At 34.4% G+C, this 20,635-nt stretch overlaps 1 protein-coding gene across 7 annotated transcripts in view; it reads right to left on the bottom strand.

The window, feature by feature from the left end:
• The window catches only part of FSTL4 (follistatin like 4), an 816,112-nt gene that overhangs the window by 35,480 nt on the left and 759,997 nt on the right, over positions 1-20,635 (bottom strand). For all 7 annotated transcript variants that reach the window (XM_074290936.1, XM_074290937.1, XM_074290938.1 and 4 more), the window contains one exon: positions 11,983-12,101. In XM_074290936.1, coding sequence (XP_074147037.1) covers positions 11,983-12,101 — 119 coding nt within the window. The remainder of the gene's footprint in view (positions 1-11,982; positions 12,102-20,635) is intronic.

Here is a 20,635-nt window from a genome sequence, read left to right as displayed (position 1 = left end):
TTGATATATGGGCCTACAGAATGCCATCAGAATTTATTTTCTGATCATTATGGTCTAAGTAGTTTCTCTGGCACATATATACTTTTATAGCAAGGAAATCCATTTTAAAAAGAAGTGCCATTTTGATGCTTTTTAAATTTGCAGAGATGGTAACTTTAGGAGAATATTAGGGCAAAAATGCCTGGGCATTGGAATTGTCCAGTTCTGTGGGATGTCCTGTTGTATGGAAATGGGCTACAGCTTATCCACAGGATCATGGATGTTGAGATCTCATTGCCAGATATTAAAAAATATATGACTTTGAAGCATACTGTGCATTGGGGCCTCATAATTACTATAATTTCCTTTTTATGTCACATATCAGGTTATTGCCTTTAAAGCAAAGAAATGTGGTATATGGACAATTTAAGGGCCCTTAAATTAGGTTTGAGATACATTCTTCACGTGCAATTTTTTTCTCTATAATGTACTGTGGTAGAAAGTTTTTGGTACATTTTCCATGCATTCATCTGTTTAATCTCATAAACATTAACTACCTCCTATGGGTTACACTAGGCACTCAGAGGATCTCAGAGATGAAATAGATATTGCTTCTGTCCTTAGAAAGCTTATAGCCTATTAGGGGAATTATACTCATAACTACAATACTAAACAATCTATTCTTAATATCATGCTGGCCTTTTGTGAGGTAAATGAAATAATGAAGCTGAAACATTGGAAGTATCATGGGGATAAGCATGTCACAGTTTCATGTTCATACAAAGAGTATCCCCACCCTTCCAGTTTTTCTCCATGGCCATGAGGAAAAGGAGTAATAGAATAGATGGGTTCAATATGTCAGAAACACTCTTACTCAAATATATGACAGGTCTTCTTTTTACTTTCATAGTACCCCTCTTATATCTCCTGTTGTTTCCACTTATATAGTAACCATTAAAGTTAGCCACTATAGTTCCAAACTTCATCCCCTTTCACTTGGAATTTTGCAATAAGATCTTCTATGTGGTCTCCATGCTTGAATTTTCTCTCCTCTCCCATCCATCATTTTCACAGCTATTGAAGTGATGTAGGACTGATTATATCAAACCCAATGCTTAGTGGATACCAGTTATCCCTTTTTACGTCCAAGATTCCATATAATGCCTTCTATTTGACATTAAAATATTTATAATTAAATTAAATTAAATGACCTCTTCCTATCTTTTAATCTTAAATTTTATTCCATTCCATGTACTCTATGGTTCAGCAACATTGGTTTTCTTACAGTTCCTCCCATATAATACTTAATTTTTTGCCTTCTTGATTTTGTATTATCTGTCCTTTAACTCTGGAATGCTTTCCCTCCTCACCACCACTAACTCTATAGTTTTCCTGGTTTCTTTCTAGATTCATCTCAGAGACCATTTTTGGCATGAAGCTTTTCCTTATGTTCTACTTCCCTCTTCCGGGATGAACATACCTCTGTTTTATGTCTTAAAAGATATTAAAAATCAGATTGTTAAATAGTATTTCAGTTATTGCTTCTATTAAAGAATCTTATAAAATCCTAATGTCAAACATTTATTAAATAACTACTGTGTGCCAGGCAGTAAACTGGAGAGTGGGGGGGGGGGAGGAAGAGAGGGAAAGAAGAATAACAAAAACAACAATGAAAAGTTCTCAAGGCATATGGTGGCTTATTTTGGAAGGAAGCCCTTCATTATGTATTTGCTCTCCCCAATAGAATACTTTTATTATAGTCAGCAAGCAAAAAACCAAAACAAAAACAATAAGTTCCTTTGGTTCTTTAGTCAGTTGTGAGACTTTAATGGTCTTCTCTAGAATATTATTTGTGAAGGCTTGACTGTTACCTTTTATGTTTTTATCATCAACTTGTACATGTATTATCTGCATAGTGAAAAAGAAAAAAGTAGAAATGAGGAAGTAGATAAATGGGTTGGTTTTTTTCCCAATTGTTTCTTATCTGTCCCTCATTCATATAATTTGAGAATGAATATTCACAGAATTGTATTGTCAGCATGGACCATCATTGTGTATACTTGATCAGGTCCAGCTTCACTTTCTACTTTTGTTTTCTTTAGTGTTATATCTATTTTGTAATGTAAAACACCTACAACTGTGATACTGCAACCTAAATGTGGCAGCTCTCCTGTCACTGAAGAACAGAAATGATTAGTGATCTTGAGAGATCATCTTTTTTTCACTTACTGATTTCACCTTTCTAGTTTTATCTTTACTCTTCAGGGGTTCTAGTTCCTTGGCCCCATGCCAAAATCTGCATACATGTTTTCCTCTCCACTGCTTCCCATTGTTTTATGAGACTAAACTGCTCATGATCAATGATCCTCCTCTCATTTTACATATTAATTTATTCCTATTCAGTGATGTTCTTGTCTATAATATTTCTCTGTCTGGCAAGGGAACTGGGCATTTTCTAGCTGTTTATTGGAAGGACTGATTTATTGAAGTTAAGCTATTCTAGGATATGATGGTGGTATCCATTGCTACCTATTCCTCTACCCATTTTTCACTTTTCACTAAACATTATTAGATTTTAAAATAGTTTCTTCTGTATTTTTTACTAATTGATCCCATAGCTCATTTTTAATTCTTCTAATAAAGTACTGAATTTGATCTTTGCTATAGTATGTCAAGGGAAAAGGAAGGTCGAATTGATTCAGAAATAACTTTCTAAATCAATAAACATATATTTCCATTAATTTTGTTTTTTGTGTTGTATTTGATATCCACAGGCCCAATGCATAGAGAGCTGGCCTTGAAGTCAGGCAAACATAGTCTCAAATCTACCAAAAATATGTTGTATGACCAAGAGCAAGTCAATCAATCTCTTAGTGTTCCAGAAAGAATTGTCAATCTGCATCAGTAGAAAGTTTAATTTATAGAGTTCTCTGAAAAAAAAAATCTAGAAAAGTATTATTTAGTACTCACTATATCTAATGCATCTAGTCTTTCTTTTTGAAGAAAATATTCATGAAATGTAAGTATGAGATTTTATCACCTACAGATCTTGGGCCTGTTATTTTCTAATCCTCAGTCATGTTTTTTCTTCTTCTTCTTTTTTTTTTTTAATGTATTTATTTATTAAATATTTTACAATTGCATGTAAACATATTGTAAACGATCATTTAAACTTTTTTGAGCTCCAAGTTTTTTTTCCTTTATTTACCATTCTGTCCTTGAGAAGGCAAGCAATTTGAGTGTGATTATACATGTGAGATATGCAAAATAAGACGATAGAAATAAAATTACAAAAAAGCTTGCATCAATCTGCATTCAATCCATTTGTTCTCTCTCTGGATGTGGATAGCATTTTTCATCAGAAGTTTGGAATTGACTTGAATCTTTGTCTGGATCATAATACATAAGTCTTTCATAGTAGATCATCTTTATGATATTGCTGTTACTTTGTATAATGTTCTTTCTTCTAATTTTTTCACTTTACTTAGCATCAGTTCACAGAAGTCTTACCAGGTTTTTCTGAAACAATCCTTCTCATTAATTCTTATAGCATATAATATTCTATCACAATCATATAAAACAGCTTGATGGACATCCCCTCACCTACTATAAATATTTTTGTACAAATATGTTCTTTTCCCTTTTCTTTGATTTCTTCAAGATATAGATCTGGTAGTGGTATTACTCTATCAAAGGGTATGTAGTTTCATAATTTTTGGTATAATTTCAAATTGTTCTCCCGAATAATAGGACCAGTTCACAACTTGAACAACAATGCATTAGTGTCCCAGTTTTTTCACACCTCTTCCAACATTTACTATGTTCCTTTGCTGCCATGTTAATCAATCTCAGAAGTATGAGATTTGCATTTTTTTAATTAGTGATTTTTAATCATAATAATCATGTGATTATTGATAGTTTTGATTTTTTCTTCTGACAACTGCCTATTAATATCCATTAACCATTTCTCAAATGGGGAATGGTTCTTATTTTTATAAATTAGGTTCATATATTTGAGAAATGAGGCTTTTATAAGAGAAATCTGCTGTAATTCAGCCTTCTTCCCCCAGTTTTTTGTTTTCCCTCTAATTGTGGCTACATTGGCTTTATTTGTGCAAAAGCTTTTTAATTTCATGTAATTAAAATTATTTATTTTAATTCCTGTAACACCTCTCTTTCTTGTTTGGCCATAAACTCTTCTCTTATCCAAAGAGCTGGCATGTACATTTTTCCATATATGAGTCATACTTTTAATAATAATTTTTGTCATTTTTCATTATAATAACTTTTTCATGAAAATCATGAAGAATTGGATCTTAATTTGATGGATCTTGTAAAATTCTCCATAAAATTTCTATATTTTGTAATCTAAAGTTGAAAGTCTCTTCAATGACCATTGAATCCAAATCACAATGTAACATAAGAATCTTCTTTAAAATATACTAGACAAGAAACCATTTAGCCTTTTCTTGAAGACCTCTAGTGAGGGGAAACTCACTACTTCCCAAGACAGTTTTATTTTTCCATTTTGGGGTAGTTATAAATGTTATAGTTGTTTTCTATATATTAGGCCTAAAGTTGTCTCTTTGAAATTTTAACCAAATACACTTAGTTCTATCCTGTGAAGCTAATTAGAATAAATTTAATTCTTCTTTGATATGACAAATCTTTGACTACTTGAAGGAAACTATTATTATATTCCTCCTAGTCTTCTCTTCTAAGCTAACAACCTACATTTCCTTCAACTAAGCCTTATATGGCATGGTCTCAAAACCCTTCACATTATTAAATACTGTCCTTAAAATATTCTCTCTAGCTTACCAATGATCTTCCAAAAATATTATGCCAGGAGCTAAACAGAATACCAAAGTCAGAACAAAGCTGAGTAGTGAAATTATCTAGATGCTACACTTCTCTTGCTTAGCTTCCCACAATTACTGCTATCTACTTTATTTACAATGTTGACTAATGTTAAGCTTGAATTCTAATAAAACCAAAATTTTTTCAGAAAAACTATTTTCTAATTACACATAGCTTGTACTTGTGAAACTGATTTTTTGAATTTAAATGCATAACTTTACATTTATTCTTATTCAATTTTATCAATTTAAATCTGTCCTAATGCTAATTCTAATCCTAAATCCTAATTATCAATTTAAATGTCCTAACTTGTAAAAGTAATTTTGGATTTTGTCTTCCAGTGTGATTAATCTTCCAGGAAGACTGTAAAATAACTCCTAGTTTTCTGTCATCTGAAAACCTGACATTTGTACCTTTTTTCTATGTCACTAAAAAATGTTAAACAGATAAAGGGTCAAGCACAACCTTTATAACTATTCTTTGAGTATAGCCATTCAAGGAGTTCATTATCTTCTATACTCTTTCTTTGAGATAAATTAAAGAAATTTTGTCAATGCCTAGCTAAAATGTAGGCAAAATTTATTTACAAGATCACCCTGATCCACTTGTACAGTAACTTGACAAGAAATGAAGGTTGGTTGGCACCATATATTCTTGATGGGCCCATGCTGGCTCTTTTGAGCAAAACTTCTTTTTCTAGATATTCTCTAGCTAGTCATTTAATAATAAGTTCTAGAATTCCCAGCAATTAAATTCAAGGTCATTAATTATAATTTCCATTATTCATTCATTCTTCCTTCCTTCCTTTCCTCCTCTTCCTCCTCCTCCTCTTCCTCCTCCTCCTCCTCCTCCTCCTCCTCCTCCTCCTCCTCCTCCTCCTCCTCCTCCTCCTCCTCCTCCTCCTCCTCCTTCTTCTTCTTCTTCTTCTTCTTCTTCTTCTTCTTCTTCTTCTTCTTCTTCTTCTTCTTCTTCTTCTTCTTCTTCTTCTTCTTCTTCTTCTTCTTCTTCTTCTTCTTCTTCTTCTTCTTCTTCTTCTTCTTTCTCCCTCTCCCTCTCCTCCTTCTCTTTTTCCTTCTCCTTTTCCTCCTCTTTCTCCTCCTCCTTCTCCTCCTCTTCCTGCTGCTCCTCCTCCTCCTCCTCCTTGTCCTCTACTTTTTGACAATTATTGGGGTTAATAGGTGTGGGGCATTGTATAATAAATTTTTTCGATTTGATTGGTTATGCTGAATTTCTTTTCTTCCTTTAAAAAATATCAGTGGAAGTAGGAAATGTAATTAACCTAATCAATGCTGATCTTTTTTACTGGTGCAGATTTAAATATCTAAAACAACTTATGTTAAGTAATGCTTCTTTATATATTCTGATGAATCCATTGAGCACTCACCCATTACACTTCTTTGAGAGCTTTTCACTGGGACCAATGCAGTATTGTCTATCTGAAATAACTCATTTTATGCCATTTCTGGTTTTGTGTTGCAGAGGATTTATACACAGCATTCATCTTGTTATCATATACCTATAATTTGGATTCCTTACAGATTTGTTTGTGTGTGTATGTGTGTGTTTGTATGTGTATATATGTTCAGCGTGGTATTATTGATATCATTGCAATTTCCCAAATGAAATATAATTTTTTCCATTCTGTTTAATTCCTGGTCTCACTGATTTTCATCTGTATCTATTGTCACTCATGTATAAATGTACACAGACCCATAGGTTTGTGGGAGACAAAGAGATTATATAGAATATGATGTACTGCTGGATAGGTAGCCCATGGATTATCTCTGTCTCTGTCTCTGTCTCATTCTGATTTTGTTGAATATATTTGATGAGACAAACTGAAATCCCCAAAGCTATAAAATGTGTTTTGTGGCAGTCTAAATAATTATTGAAAAATATTTGTTATGATGTTAGATTTTTAATAACTGATAACATAGATACTGATATGTTTTGATATATAGACCTGACAGACAAAAGAAGGGTAACATTCCATGTTATCATTGCTTTGTCTTAAATCAGAGGGAGACAAGAAAACATTTTACAATTGTGTGTGTGTGTGTGTGTGTATGTGTGTGTGTGTGTGTGTGTACTATAGCATGTATAACTTTTGCAACCACTTTATTAATATATAATATAGTATGTAAGTTGTGAACTATAGGGTGCTGATTTTAAAAAAAAAATTGTCATGGAAACAAGTAGCTCCATTCACCTCCTGTCTCCTAACACCTTCACAATACACCATCTGTCTGTAACATATTCCCTGCTGAGTCTCAGGGTTCAGCCACAGCTGATGTTTGACACATGATCTACTTTACATTACCTTTTTACTTCTCATTTTTTCTTTTTTGAAGAAACAGGTAGAAAATGGGTTTTAAGACTTGAAAGACATGCTGGAGAGAATTTAGAACATGAAATCTGGGAAAGGGAAGAGGCAGACATGCCACAAAAAGGTGGGTTGAGATGAACTCTGAGATCCCCCCTGAAATTCTAAGATTCTAAATGTTTCCAAAACATCTACTATGTGTCTGGCACAGAATATATGTTAAAATAAAATGGCATAATAGAAAGAGAAATAGAATTGCAAGAAAGGGATTTTTGTTCAAGTGTGGATTCTGCACGTACCAGGTATAAATTGTTGCAACTCTTTTTTATCCTCATGGAGATCAGAATCAGCATGTATGTTTGTAAAGATCTAACAACTAATTCTATGAAAATTTATGGCATTCTTTTAAGTTCTGCATTATTAGAATTTTTCCATTACTTAAATCTAAAAAATTAACAATATAACAAATCAATTCCTCATTTGAAGCAATTGCTGATTTCTAAAGTATAAGTTTGCATGCTGAAAACTGAATTCAGATAGCTTGAGCAGGGTTCAGCATAGCACAAATCAAAATACTGAAGCTATATATGTCAGAGGGGTGTTTTTGAAAATAGCATTTTGTAAACATTTAAAAATATCACTATCACTGCTAATGAGGTAAAGACTATAAATTTTTGTTAAGCTCCTATGTGCCAAGCTTTATGTTAAGTATTGAAGATACAATGAAAGGGGGAAAAAAAACCCAGGTACTGTCCTTAAGGAGCTCACAATTTAATGAAGACATCCTGCAAACAACAATTATATTCCTTAGATATTCTCCTTTCCACTGGTAATGTCACTGTGTTAAGTTACCACTTTATACCTTCTCATTGAATCTACTCTATTTCTTAGATGATCTTCCTGCTTACATTCCTAGAATTATAGAACCTCAGTGTTCCAAGAGTCTTCAAATGTCAGCGTATCGCCCAAGAATCAACAAGAATCTTCTTTACAGTGTCCTTAATAAGGACTTTCTCAGCTTTCTGATGAAGGGTTCCATTGAAGAGTTCACTACTCTCAGAGATAGCCACATCTACTTTTGGATAGTTTTAATTATATGATGTTTTTCTTTACATAAGGCCTAGATTTACCTCTGCAATTTCTATTTTGTGATAGAATATTTATTTGCTTTTCTCTAAATGGCTTCTTTCCCCACTCACAACATGAAATGGGATCAGGCCATACCTTCTTGGCTCTTTTGACAGAGATCAGCTTTTCCTAAAAGGTGACAAAGATATCCCTAGGATATGTTTGCTTCAAGCTTATCCAACCCAGCTCCCTGTCACCTGAAGTCCTAGGCATAGGCAGTCTAGGTCATTCAGTTTGATTGGATTACTGAAGATCACACAAATCACCATGTCCAGGGTATATGAAATAGCTATACTAATAAAACACTTATTGGTGATAAATCATAATTTCGTGATACCCATATTCAGTTAGGAGACCCCATAAGGGACTGCAAACTTCAATTTAAGAAGCTAGGACCTAGAGTGCAATTTGCTTGAAGCTTTCTCTGGCCCCAGGGGATGAAAGAGATCTTTGGCTTCTCAAAAGCCTCACAGCAGACAGCTCTTTTACTCTTAATCCCACTCTCCCTTATAACATAGTTATTTATGTATATGTTCTACAATATGTATGTATATATTGTAAGCTCTTTGGTAGTAGATTCTGGAACATATCAATCTCTGTATCCCCAGGGCTGAGCATAAGACCCTGCTGTAATTAGGTATTTAATTAACGCTTATTGGATTGAACTGAATTCAAACACCTGGAGAACATTATAAGAACTGGTGATAGAATTGGAATTTTTCTGAAGAATGACCACCATGATAGTCAGACCTGGGGATGGGATAAAAACCTTCCTCACCAATAACCATTTTATACATGCCAGTGACATGTTTTGCTAAGCATTTCCATTAAGTACCTCTCATTCAGTCTTCACACTGTCCACTTGAATATGGCAAAGGCAAATATGAAGCACATAATATGCTGGATGATACACCTGACATGTAGTTTTAAAAGCACTGGATTCAAAAACCATCTCTAAACTTAGAACAAAGGCAAATCACTTAATTTTTCTTAATCTCAGTTTTATGATTTATAAAGTTTGGTTATTAATACAGGACTTGGCTTTATTGAGTTATTCAGGCAATCATGCAAGATATTGTAGCCAAGTGTTTTGTAAAATGGAAAGCACCATGTAAATGTCAGGTAAACATGTAATTATCTGCAATTAACAGATAGGGAAGTTGAAATTCATTAAAAATTTATTAAGAATCTTCTATATTCAAGGCCCTATGCTAATAAAAACCAAGACAATCCCTTTAAAACAAGGAATTTATAATCTCCCAGGAGAGGTGATACATATAACAAGGGCATAGAAAGAAACTACAAGGTATTGTGAGGAAGGAAAAACAATTTATGACTTGGGGAATCAAGGAAGGTTCTGTGGAGGAAATTGCACCTGGGCTGAGCCTTGAAGGAAGAAAGAGGAGATTAAGGATATTGAGACTCCTAGAATTCCAGATAACTTTTGTGAAAACATGATGGTGAGACAGAATGTTTCTCAGGGAAACTCATCAAAATTCCATGACTTTCGAAACATTAGTTAGAGGCAGAATTGGGTGATAAGGGCCCTCAGCCAAAGATCTAGGTCTCTTGATGCTGAGCCTTAGTTTCCTTCTGCACTATTCAGTTGAGGGTTTTTTTTGGTGGTGTGGGGTGGGCTAGAATCGTAATGGTATCAGTACAGGGAAGTTCTGATAAATTCTGCCAGTACAAGTTGGCATCTGTTGTGCAATTAGTTCTTCAATTGCAAGTACCTTCTATCAAGGTACAGGTTTGGTTCTTGATAAAATTCAGAATTAATATCAACAAAAGCTACATATAATTACTTAAAACTGACAAGAATTGACTAGATACACTAATCTCTAAATAATCTCATGGTAGTTAAGTAGGAAAAGTGTTAGTAGAATTTAGTGCACATTTATTATGATTACTTCAAATTAAATAATCTGGAAAACTGCCCGTTAACGGAATCACAGAAAGTAGAAATATAAAATGAGATAATAAAAATCAACTGTTAATAAGGACATCATCCTAATGAACCCATTTATCCAAGGCACTCCCAAGCCCTCTGACTAACTCATGTCATTTTTCAGTTTACCTTCATGGCATAATAGTTGGGTTTGTAATTCTCATGTTTTTTTTTTTTTTTTTTTCCCCTGAGGCTGGGGTTAAAGTGACTTGCCCAGGGTCACACAGCTAGGAAGTGTTAAGTGTCTGAGACCAGATTTGAACTCAGTCCTCCTGAATTCAAGGCTGGTGCTTTATCTACTATGCCACCTAGCTGCCCCAATTCTCATGTTTTCTAAGACACAAACTGAGGCACAGGAAAAATAAAGACACTTTTCTTGGGAATGGAATAGAGCAGAGAACATAAATATGAGTCAATGTGGTGTAATGTAAAAAGTATTGGGCTAGGAGTCAGGGGAAATCACTTATCTCAGTTTCATTTTGCAGTCTCAATTTCAGATCTGTTATATTACCTGCCTCATGGTCTTATCGTGAGGCTCAAAGGAAATAACATATGTAAAGTGCTTTGCAAACCTTAGCCTACTTTTAAATGCCAGTTATTATTATTAATGTAGGGCTTGGATTCTGATCCTATCTCCTAATTTTTGGTATGACTTTAGAATAATCAATTTTTTTGATATTGATTTGGGTAAAATTGGACATATTTCATTTTTAAAAGTAACTACATTCCTGAAATTTATATATTAATTCAAGATGCTTGAGGTACATTTATTCTTCAAGTGAACCACAGATGGGAATGCTTTTATCATGGGAATGATTTCTCTTTCCTTTGTCTTCTCTTCCTTCTCCACTTCCATTTTATACAGCTAGTTCCACTTATCTTTTACTAGCTTTTCTTTAAACAGGGCCTACCTATAAGGAAAGGGAAACCATTACACTGGGTATAGCAAGGAGCTTTTATGTGAGATAACAAGAATCCACTACTGAATACAATTCTGTCCATTGTTGGTTTTCAAAGTTTTCCTTACTCCTTTTTTTACTTCTATGTGGCTTCTTTCCCCTGGACATGCACTTTCTAGTCTTGTCAAGTCAATCTTATCTCTCCTTCAACACTTTGGTCCACCCCAACACATGAGATTCTATCCCATATTTGAATAGACATTCAAGCTCTTCTACTTTTTTGGAAGGCCTCCCCTATTTTTCTTCTCTTAAGAGTGACCTTAAAGATCTAAAAGACCCACCTTCTCCAGGAGATCTTCCTTGGCAGATTATTCCCCAGTTCTCATTTGTCTTCTACTTTTCTTTGTCCCCATAGTTGTTAGAGCCTTTTCCTTCAAGGTTACATTCCATTTTCTTTTTATGTATGTAATTATTCACTTATTGCCTTTACTGGCATAAAATAAGTGCCTAATGCATTTTAATGATTGAATAATTCCTCTGATAATACTTGTATTTGATACTTAGGCACTGTCTTAAATCTTTCTCTGTTTCATATGTTTTAATTCTTTTTTATCACCTTCATTTTATTCTCTTTCAAGCCAGGGAAGGATAATGTTACCTGTCTATCACACCTGGACCCTTCAAAGTGGTTTATTTCAGTGTTTAAAAGAAATTAATTGAATTTAATAAAAAACTAATCACACTGAACTCAGGGCTTTGTTTGTACAAAGCTACTGGTTAATTGATTTTTAGCTCTTCATTTACTATAGGGTTTCATAGATGTTGTTTCTAGCATAGAAACTTACATAGCTTGTAAAAATCTTTTCGCTGGGCTTGATGTGCCTCCTGATCTCACAGTCAGTTGGTTGAATGATTGTGATTCCATCATCGGAAAAGACATAAAACACATTTCCCACACTGAGACCTTTCAGAAAAAAAAAAAACAAAACAGTATAAGAAAACCACAATAATCATTATGTTCTTTCAGCCTTTTTCCTATGGACCATCAAAAATATTGCCTAGCACAAAACAGCCTGTAAGGTAACTGGCATAGTCAAAAAAAAAATGAAAGCATGAGGAGAGGCTTAGAGGTAGGAAAGATACATTGGCTTAAGTAATATATATGGCAGGGAGTGATAAAATATTTTGGAGTCTTATGAATCAGTAAATTTGGAATCTGAGGGTTTCAGATAACAAGAGGTCTTTCTTTGATCAAAAATTATTTCTTTACTGCTCTAGCATCAGAGATTCTATTACTTTTCCAGTGAGAAATAGCCTTCATATATATTTGACCTTTCCTGGTACAGAAGGAAATAGTTCCTTTCACCAAATCTGAACACTTTTGAGTAAACTTAATGTTTGAATGCTGTAGAATATAGAGAATATAGCTTATTTGGAGGGAAGGGATATTTCACTTCCTACTCCCTCTATTTTGAAGAACTTTTGAAGAACCATGTTTGACATTTTTATATCTATTTTTAAAAAAGGAAAATTTCTATGATTTGATTTGGTGGGAAATGAAATATTGCTACTGGATAGTTAAGCTAAAGATATAAGAAGAATTATTTTTTACCTTTAATATAAATAATAAATGAACAACAGTAATATGAAAATGTCCCAAGTCACTAAAAAAAAAATGAAGTGAGCAGAATCAGGAAAAAATTTGTACTATTCCTACAATATTGCAAAACAACAACAATAACAGAAACTTTAAAAGCTCAAGCTGTCCTATCAATAAAATAATCAACCACTTTTCAGATGATGAAATATGCTATCCATGTCTTGACAAAAAAAAAAAAGTAAAGGAGTGAAGGTACAGATTAAGCTATATCTTTGCACACATGATCAATGTACATTTTTGGGTTTGGTTAAAGTGTTAAAAGGGAGAGATTTAGAAAATTTTTGAGAGTGACAGAATTGGGGTATAATTGGTAGGGAAAGGAATACAATAAAAATAAAAGAATGTTGTGCTAAAGAAACAAATGTACAGAAGAGGACAGAAAGAGGTTTAAAGGGAATCATAGATAAATGGAATAGCTTTGAAACAAATATGTTGAATTTATTATATAATCTTTTTCTTCTTTTTTTAATTGTATAATTTTTTAAACAAATTTCCATGTAATGGAACTTCATGGTTTCATGTAGAATCTTATCTTTCTCTCCTTTATTTATATAATTACTTTTTTATTGGTATTAATCATCAGTAAAACTGGTGTTAATTCAACTTCAAAGTAACAAAAATTTAAAAAGGAAATGGAATGTGAACTCTATAACAACAGGTATTGCCTTTATATCCACCTAACACCTACCAAGGTGCCCAAGATGAAGTAGGGGTTTTATAAATACTTGTTGATTGATTAAATAAAAAATCATTTTAGGTCAGGAAGAGCATTAAGAACTCTGAAGAATTGGAAAGTAGGGATGATACTTGACCTAGGCCTTGAAGAAAGTAAAGGACTTCAAAGAATGAGAGAAGAAGTAACTTTTGGGTACAGACTATGACTGCAAAAGCATAGAAATTAAGCTTGTTGGACTGGAAAGTAAAGTGAGTGAAGGGAAGAAATGTGTGATAAGTGAGCCTGGAAAAATTAATCTAGAATCAAATTGTGAAAAACTATAAGCCAAAAAGAGGAGTTTATATTTTATCCTAGAAAGAGGAAGGCCATGGGAATGACATGATCAAACGTGTTTTAGGATCAATCAATTTGGCAGCTTTGGGGAGGTTAGACTGGGGGAGGATAAGAATTATCAGGTGATCACTTAGAAAGTTATTACAATGTTGCATGTGTATAAATGAAGACCTAACTTATGGGGCAGATCTAGGAGTGGGAAAAAAAGGAATGATTCTAAGGGATACTATAAAGGCAATAAATATTTATTAAATTGAAATGAACAGAATTGAATTAACAAATAGAATCATAGGAATTAAACTAGAAGAGATGCTAGGGAAAACCTTGGTTATAAACACATAGCCACAAATGTCCCAAAGAAGTGACTTATTTTATCCTAATTTTACAGATAAAGAACTTGAGGGCAGGGAAGGGACTGTGTTTGGAATCTCTTAAGAAGCAATAAAATATAATACTCATTCATACTACTTAATATTATTTTGGCTCTAATGATTCAGAAGGCACTATAAGCTTTCAATAGGATTCTATTTTTTTTTTTTTACAAGAACAACAAAATTTATTGAACATCTATATCCACTCTGGTCCTAAGTCCTATTGATTTTTATTATTGTTAAAGCTTTTTATTTACAAAGCATATGCAAGGGTAATTTTTTTTTTCCAACATTGATTCTTGCATAACCTTTTGTTCCAAAATTTCCCCTCCTTCCTTCTACCTCCTCCCCTAGCTGGCAGGTAGCCCAGTGCATGATAAATATCAACAGGATTCTAACAGGATTCCTACTTGTGAATTTTCATTCTGATTACAGAAGGGTCTATTATTAGACCATTCGGGTGAGAAGAAATATCATAGCACAGAGTCTATGGTAAGCAGTACAAGAACTCCAAGTCATGTTGCATGTGGAGACTTGATCATATGAACTTTGCTTTGGCTTGTACTGAGAATGGTGATCTTGAATACTGATTCTATGAAGGATGACACCATGGCCATATTTGTGCTATGGGACTGAGTAGAGGAGGGATTTGAGGATTATATATGGTATGGGAGAAGATTATGCATTTAAACAATGGTAGCATCACTACCAGATTTGGGCTTCCCTAATATCTATTAGTAGCTTGCAAATATCCAGGGCTAAAAATTTTAAAACAGGCAGGTGAGTTGCTGATCCCTGTGCTGTATGTATCCTTACATCCATATATACTTGAATCTCCGGAAAGTTTGTTACTACAAGGCAGGAGAGATATCAGGAGAGATGAGTCTTTTGGAATTAAAATTCTTTTGGTAGATGCAAACATCTAGTTTGCTGACAGAGTGGCAAATCCATCATGAAGTCTCATGCATTTCTAAAAGCCTGCAATGGTTATAACTGACCTTTCTGGTACCAGATATGGCATAATCAACTCATTCTAGGTTTCATTTGGAGGGTTGAAATTTTGCCCTCTAAGGCCATATTAAATTTTAGTAATTGTGCTTTTATCCTCCTTGAAAAAAGAGAGAGGGTAGCATCAATAATGAATAGAGAGTTAATTGTGGAGTTAGTTAAGGGAGACAGAAGTTCAAAGACCAGTTTGGGAAACATATTAATTACGTGGTCCTCAATAAGTCATATAGCTAAAACAGGTTTTTTTTTTTTCTGAAGCAATTGGGGTTAAGTGACTTGCCCAGGGTCACATAGCTAGGATGTGTTAAGTATCTGAGACTAGATATGAACTCAGGTCCTCCAGACTTTAGGGCTGGTGCTCTATCTACTACACCACCTAGCTGCCCCCCAAAACATCTCTTTACTGGCCACTATGAATTCTTCACATGCCCAAACTCCAAAATTTGCCTGAATATCAATCTCAACATTTGGTGCCAAACCTCAGACACATCATTTAGAACAAGGAATCACTACCTGATCACATCAGTAAGTGCCAGTTGCTCCATATTTACTCACTCACTTACTCTGTGAAATTATTTCCAGAGTAAAATCTTGCAGAGGGGAACATGTAGTTTTTGAGACAAATCTGTCCCTAAAAAGATGGTTGCCATTTACTACTTCATACATATTTATTTGCTTATCATAATCAAATCATAATTGTGTGTGTGTATTGAACTTTTCAATTCTCCTTTAGAGATTGCCATGCAAAGGACAAATCTTTTCTACTTAAGGCACACTTTTTACCTCAATAGTATTTTATTTTTTTCAAATACATGTAAAGATAGTTTTCAGGATTCATTTTTTGTAAGGCTATGTTCCAAATTTTTCTCCCTCTCTCCTTCCCCTTCTCCCTTCCCAATACAGCAAGCAGTCTGATGTAGGTTAAATGTTTGCAGTTTAAGGCACATTTCTTAGAGTTAAATATATTTTTTTTCAAGAAATCTTTATTTCTGACATTTTTCTCATGTTCTCACTCTCTTGCATTCTTTCTCTTGGTCTCTTTTGGTCTCTCTGTCTCTTAATCTCTCTCTCTCTCTCTTCCTTCTCCTCTCCCCCTCTTCCCACTTTCTTCTCCAATTCCCACAATGCTCTCTGCTATCTCTCTATCTTTTTTCCCTCTCAAAAATACATTTTTTCTCCTAGCATCCAATCAGATAACTATGCAGTGGCATCCAACCCCTGAGCACAGGAAATCTACCTGGCCTGTTTAGCCAAAGGTCTATCAGTCTACAACTACAAAACTTTTCTTGGAAGTCTTTGACTTTAAATGCAAGGTCAGGAAAGACCAGTCCTATTTCCTTGAAACAATATTTGTTTTCACTAACTTTAGAATGGGTTTTCAAATTAAATCTTCACAAAGGTAATGCTTGAAATTTTAAGGGAAATTTCTGCATGTACTTGAGGGATCAGTAAATAAACTACTCAAGGAAATATGCCACAAGAAATAGCCTGAAGGTTTGCTTTTATTTAAAATGATTTGATTATCACTGGAGGCATTTGGATGCAGCCTTTCCTTAGAAAGCCTTCTTTTCCCTTTTAAAATTGTAGGAGTTCTTTATGTTGGCAAAATACTAACCTTCAAGTCACTGAATCAGAGACTTAGAACTGGAAGAGACTCCAGAAGTCATTTGATTTAACCTCTTAATTCTACAGATCAAAAAATTGGGATCTACCAAGAAGTAAAAGGCAAAGCCAAGATCTAAACTAAAGTCACCTAATCCCAGAACCAGTTTTCTTATTCCTGTGCTACCGTGGAGAAAGGCTTTGGTACAGTGTTTCATGGTAATTTGACATTCTATAGGGCATTGTAGAAGAATTTGGTAAGGAAGAAAAAAACCCCAACACTTTTCTTCTCTGAAATAACAGACATGAAATTATGTATGTATTAAATCCTGTAGTATGAAAATCGGCTTAGTTTTCTCTATTTTGCTTCCAAAATTCCCTGACCTTTATTATGTGGCTATTTTGTGTCTGTTAATTCCCTGAGGTGATTAGCATTTATGGGATTATTTTAGAAAATGTTTCCTTAGTTAGCCTTTTTTCTTAATCTTGAGGGCTAGAAGAAGCAAAGCAGTAAATCACATAGTACTTCTCTAATTTTGATACTGGAAAACAGTGGGGGAAAATTGTTCAGACTTTCACTTTATCCCCATTATACTTTATTACATTGTGTGTGTGTGTGTGTGTGATGAAGTTGTGAATGGTGGTGTGGTTGTCACAGAGAAATTGGGATTTGTTCCTTGGGGCAGGCAGGGGAAAAGGATCTGATAAAGATCCGTTTAGCCCCATGGGTCCCATGATCTGGGAGGAGGCATCCAATCAGAAATCCAAGTTATGTTAAACTCCTGTGGTCTACCCAAGGGTCAATAGCATCCTTACCTTGCTACGTCCCATCAGAAATCTCAGTCACGTCCTGAGGTTACATTTTCCCTATAAAACAGCTTATGGTTCACAATTGCCCTCCTTTGGGTCAGTCTGTCTCACATTTTGTTTCACAGTATCTTTTCCCTTCCCTTTTCCCCAAGCCATGTGGTCTCTCTCCTAATTCCACTATGCTTTTCAATTTCACTTCTCCTCCTTATAGTTAATTCTTTTAGGGTGCTAGATCTCTTTCAGGATTTGGCCTGCCAGCTAAGGGCATTCCCCAGCCCCTTTCTACTGGGTAATTGTGAGTTCCACTGAGGAACTTGTCTTTATATGCTCTCCCACTCTATTTCATTTTTACCATTCCTGGTATTTATTATAACTCTTATTTTGTCTGAAAACTCTTCCCCTAAATAAACCTACCTTTTACCAAAGAGAATTACTTAAGAATTCTTCACATACCCAAACTCAAAATTTTGGTGCTTCTCCTACACTTGGTACTTGCCATCATCTGGTATCTACACCAGCTACAACATATTTGTGTGTGTGTGTGTGTGTGTATGCACATGCATGTGTGCAATAATATCTTCCCTTAACCCCAAACTCTAAGCTTCTAAGTTCCTTGAGGACAGATATCATGTCATTTTTCATTTTTATATGTCTAATGCACCTCACAGGACCTTGATATAACAGAAAATAAAATGTTTTTAAACTGATAGCTTTTCTTTTAACACAGTAGACATTGCAAATATCTGTCAAATTAAATTACATAGAATTGCTTTTTTGGTAATTACTTCAGAAATAGAATCTAAAAGAAAAATGAACATAGTTGGTGGAAAATGACCATGTATTGCAAGTTACATATATTAAAATGATTTAAATGCTTTTTAAAAAATATGATTACAGGGGTGGAGCCAAGATTATGGAGAAGACACATGCTTCTTTCTGATCTTCTCCTAGGACCCTCAATTAATTAGCAAATTCAGCCTCTGAATTAGTGCTGGACTGACAAAATCCATGAATATTGGGAGTGCAGTAAATTACCAGCAGAAGATAATTTCAAAGATTGCCAGAAAAGGTTTAGGTTGGGCTTGGAGGGAGGCAGCCAGGTGTAAGCAGGCAGAGCACAGATGTCAGCATAGGCTGTGCAGACCCAGGGTATGGTTTCTGCAGGGTAGTGCAGACTCCGCCTTACAGAGACTCTACAAGGAGGAATTTATACCAGTGTTGGCTACTCTGACCTGATTGCAAGCCAGTTGATCAGCAAAGAAGTAATAAAACATCCAACACAAACACAAAAGGTAAATAGTGAACCCCAAAATGCCAGAGTCTCACAGGACCTAGCCATGCCCACCCAGCACTGGGAGTGTCATCATGATTCCAGAGAAGCTGTGGTCACTTCGCCACTTGTAGAAGAAGCTTGGAAAACCTCCCTTGCTGTAAAAGCAGATCCCAACTTTGTTTTTTTAAATGAGTAAAAAGGCAAAGAGAACTATAACCATAGATAGTTTTTATGTTGAAAATGAAGAAAAATTTCAAACCCTAAGGAGACTAAATTGTCTAGATTAAACTAGATTGTCCCCAGATGAAGCCCCAAAAGGTAGTATAATCTGATCCCCACCACACAAGGCTCTCTTAGAAGAAATTAAGAAGGATCTTAAAAGAAAGGAAAACTTTGCAAGAGGATTTGGAAAAAGGCATATACCTCATTAAAAGATTTGACAAAATGGAAAAAGAAAACAACTTCCTGAAAAACAGAATTTATGAAGTGGAAAAAAGTTCCATAGAACAAAACAATTCATTTAAAAACTCAATTGGAGAATTACAAAAAGAAGTTAAAAAAAAAAAAAACTAAATGGAGAAAATAATTCACTAAAAATCAGAACTGAACAAATTGAAATGAATTACTCTATGAGACATCAAGAATCAGTCAAGCAAAACAAAACCAAAAAAATAGAAAAAAATGTAAAATACCTACTTGGGAAAACAACTGACCTGGAAAATAGATCTAGGAGAGACAATTGAGGATTATTGCACTCCCTGAAAACCATGATGAAAAAAAAAAAAAAAAAAAAGAGCCTAGACACTGTTTTTCAGGAAATCATCAAAAAGAATTGCCCTGATGTCATAGAATCAGAAGGTAAAATAGTCATTGAAAGAATTCACTGAACACCTCCTGAAAGAAACCCCAAAACTAAAACTCCAAGGAATATTGTGGCTAAATTCCAGAACTATCAGACCAAGAAAAAATATTGCAAGCATCCAGACAAAAAACAATTCAAACACCAAGGAGCCACAATAAGGATTACCCAGGATGTAGCAGCTTCCACTTTAAAGGATTGAAGGGCCTATGAAAGGTTAAGGAACTTGAAATGAAGCCAAAAATAAACTACTGCAATAAACTGAGCATTTTCTTCTAGGGAAGAAGATGGGCGTTCAATGAAATATGTGAATTCCATTTATTTCTGATGAAAAGACCGGAGCTAAACAAAAAACTTGACCTCCAATTGTAGGACTCAAGAGAAGCATAAAAAGGTAAAAAGAACTCTTGAGAACTGTATTTTGGTTATGAATATACACATAGAGACTGCAATATAATTTGATTTTACTATTATAAAAAAGGAACTAAAGGTAGAAAGGAGATTATACTAGAAAAAGGGAAAAGTAAAGGAAAAATGAGGGAAATTACATCTCATAAAGACGCAAAGAAAACCTATTATATATGAGGGGAAGAAGAGAAGGAGATGAACATTGTGTGAATCTTACTCTCATCAGATTTGGGTCAAAGAAAAATATTAGACATATTTGGTTTACAGAGAAATTTCTCCCAGCTTATTGAAAAGTGAGAAGGGAAAGGTGAAAAGGAAAGGGGTAGAATAAATAAAAGGCAAAACAAAAATAGTAGAAGAAAGTTATAAGAAAGGGGGAGGGACTCTAAAGGGGGAGGGATTCTAAAGGGAGAGGGCTGCTTGAGGCAAGTAGTGCTCATAAGTAAAATTATGGGGAGAAGGGAAAGGGGAAAAGGAAAGAGAAAAGTATAATCTGGG

Source organism: Sminthopsis crassicaudata, chromosome 2 (genome assembly GCF_048593235.1).
Source record: "Sminthopsis crassicaudata isolate SCR6 chromosome 2, ASM4859323v1, whole genome shotgun sequence".
Taxonomy (NCBI): Eukaryota; Metazoa; Chordata; class Mammalia; order Dasyuromorphia; family Dasyuridae; genus Sminthopsis; species Sminthopsis crassicaudata.
Note: the sequence above shows the minus strand (reverse complement) of the source record. Positions and strands in the feature narration are given on the sequence as shown.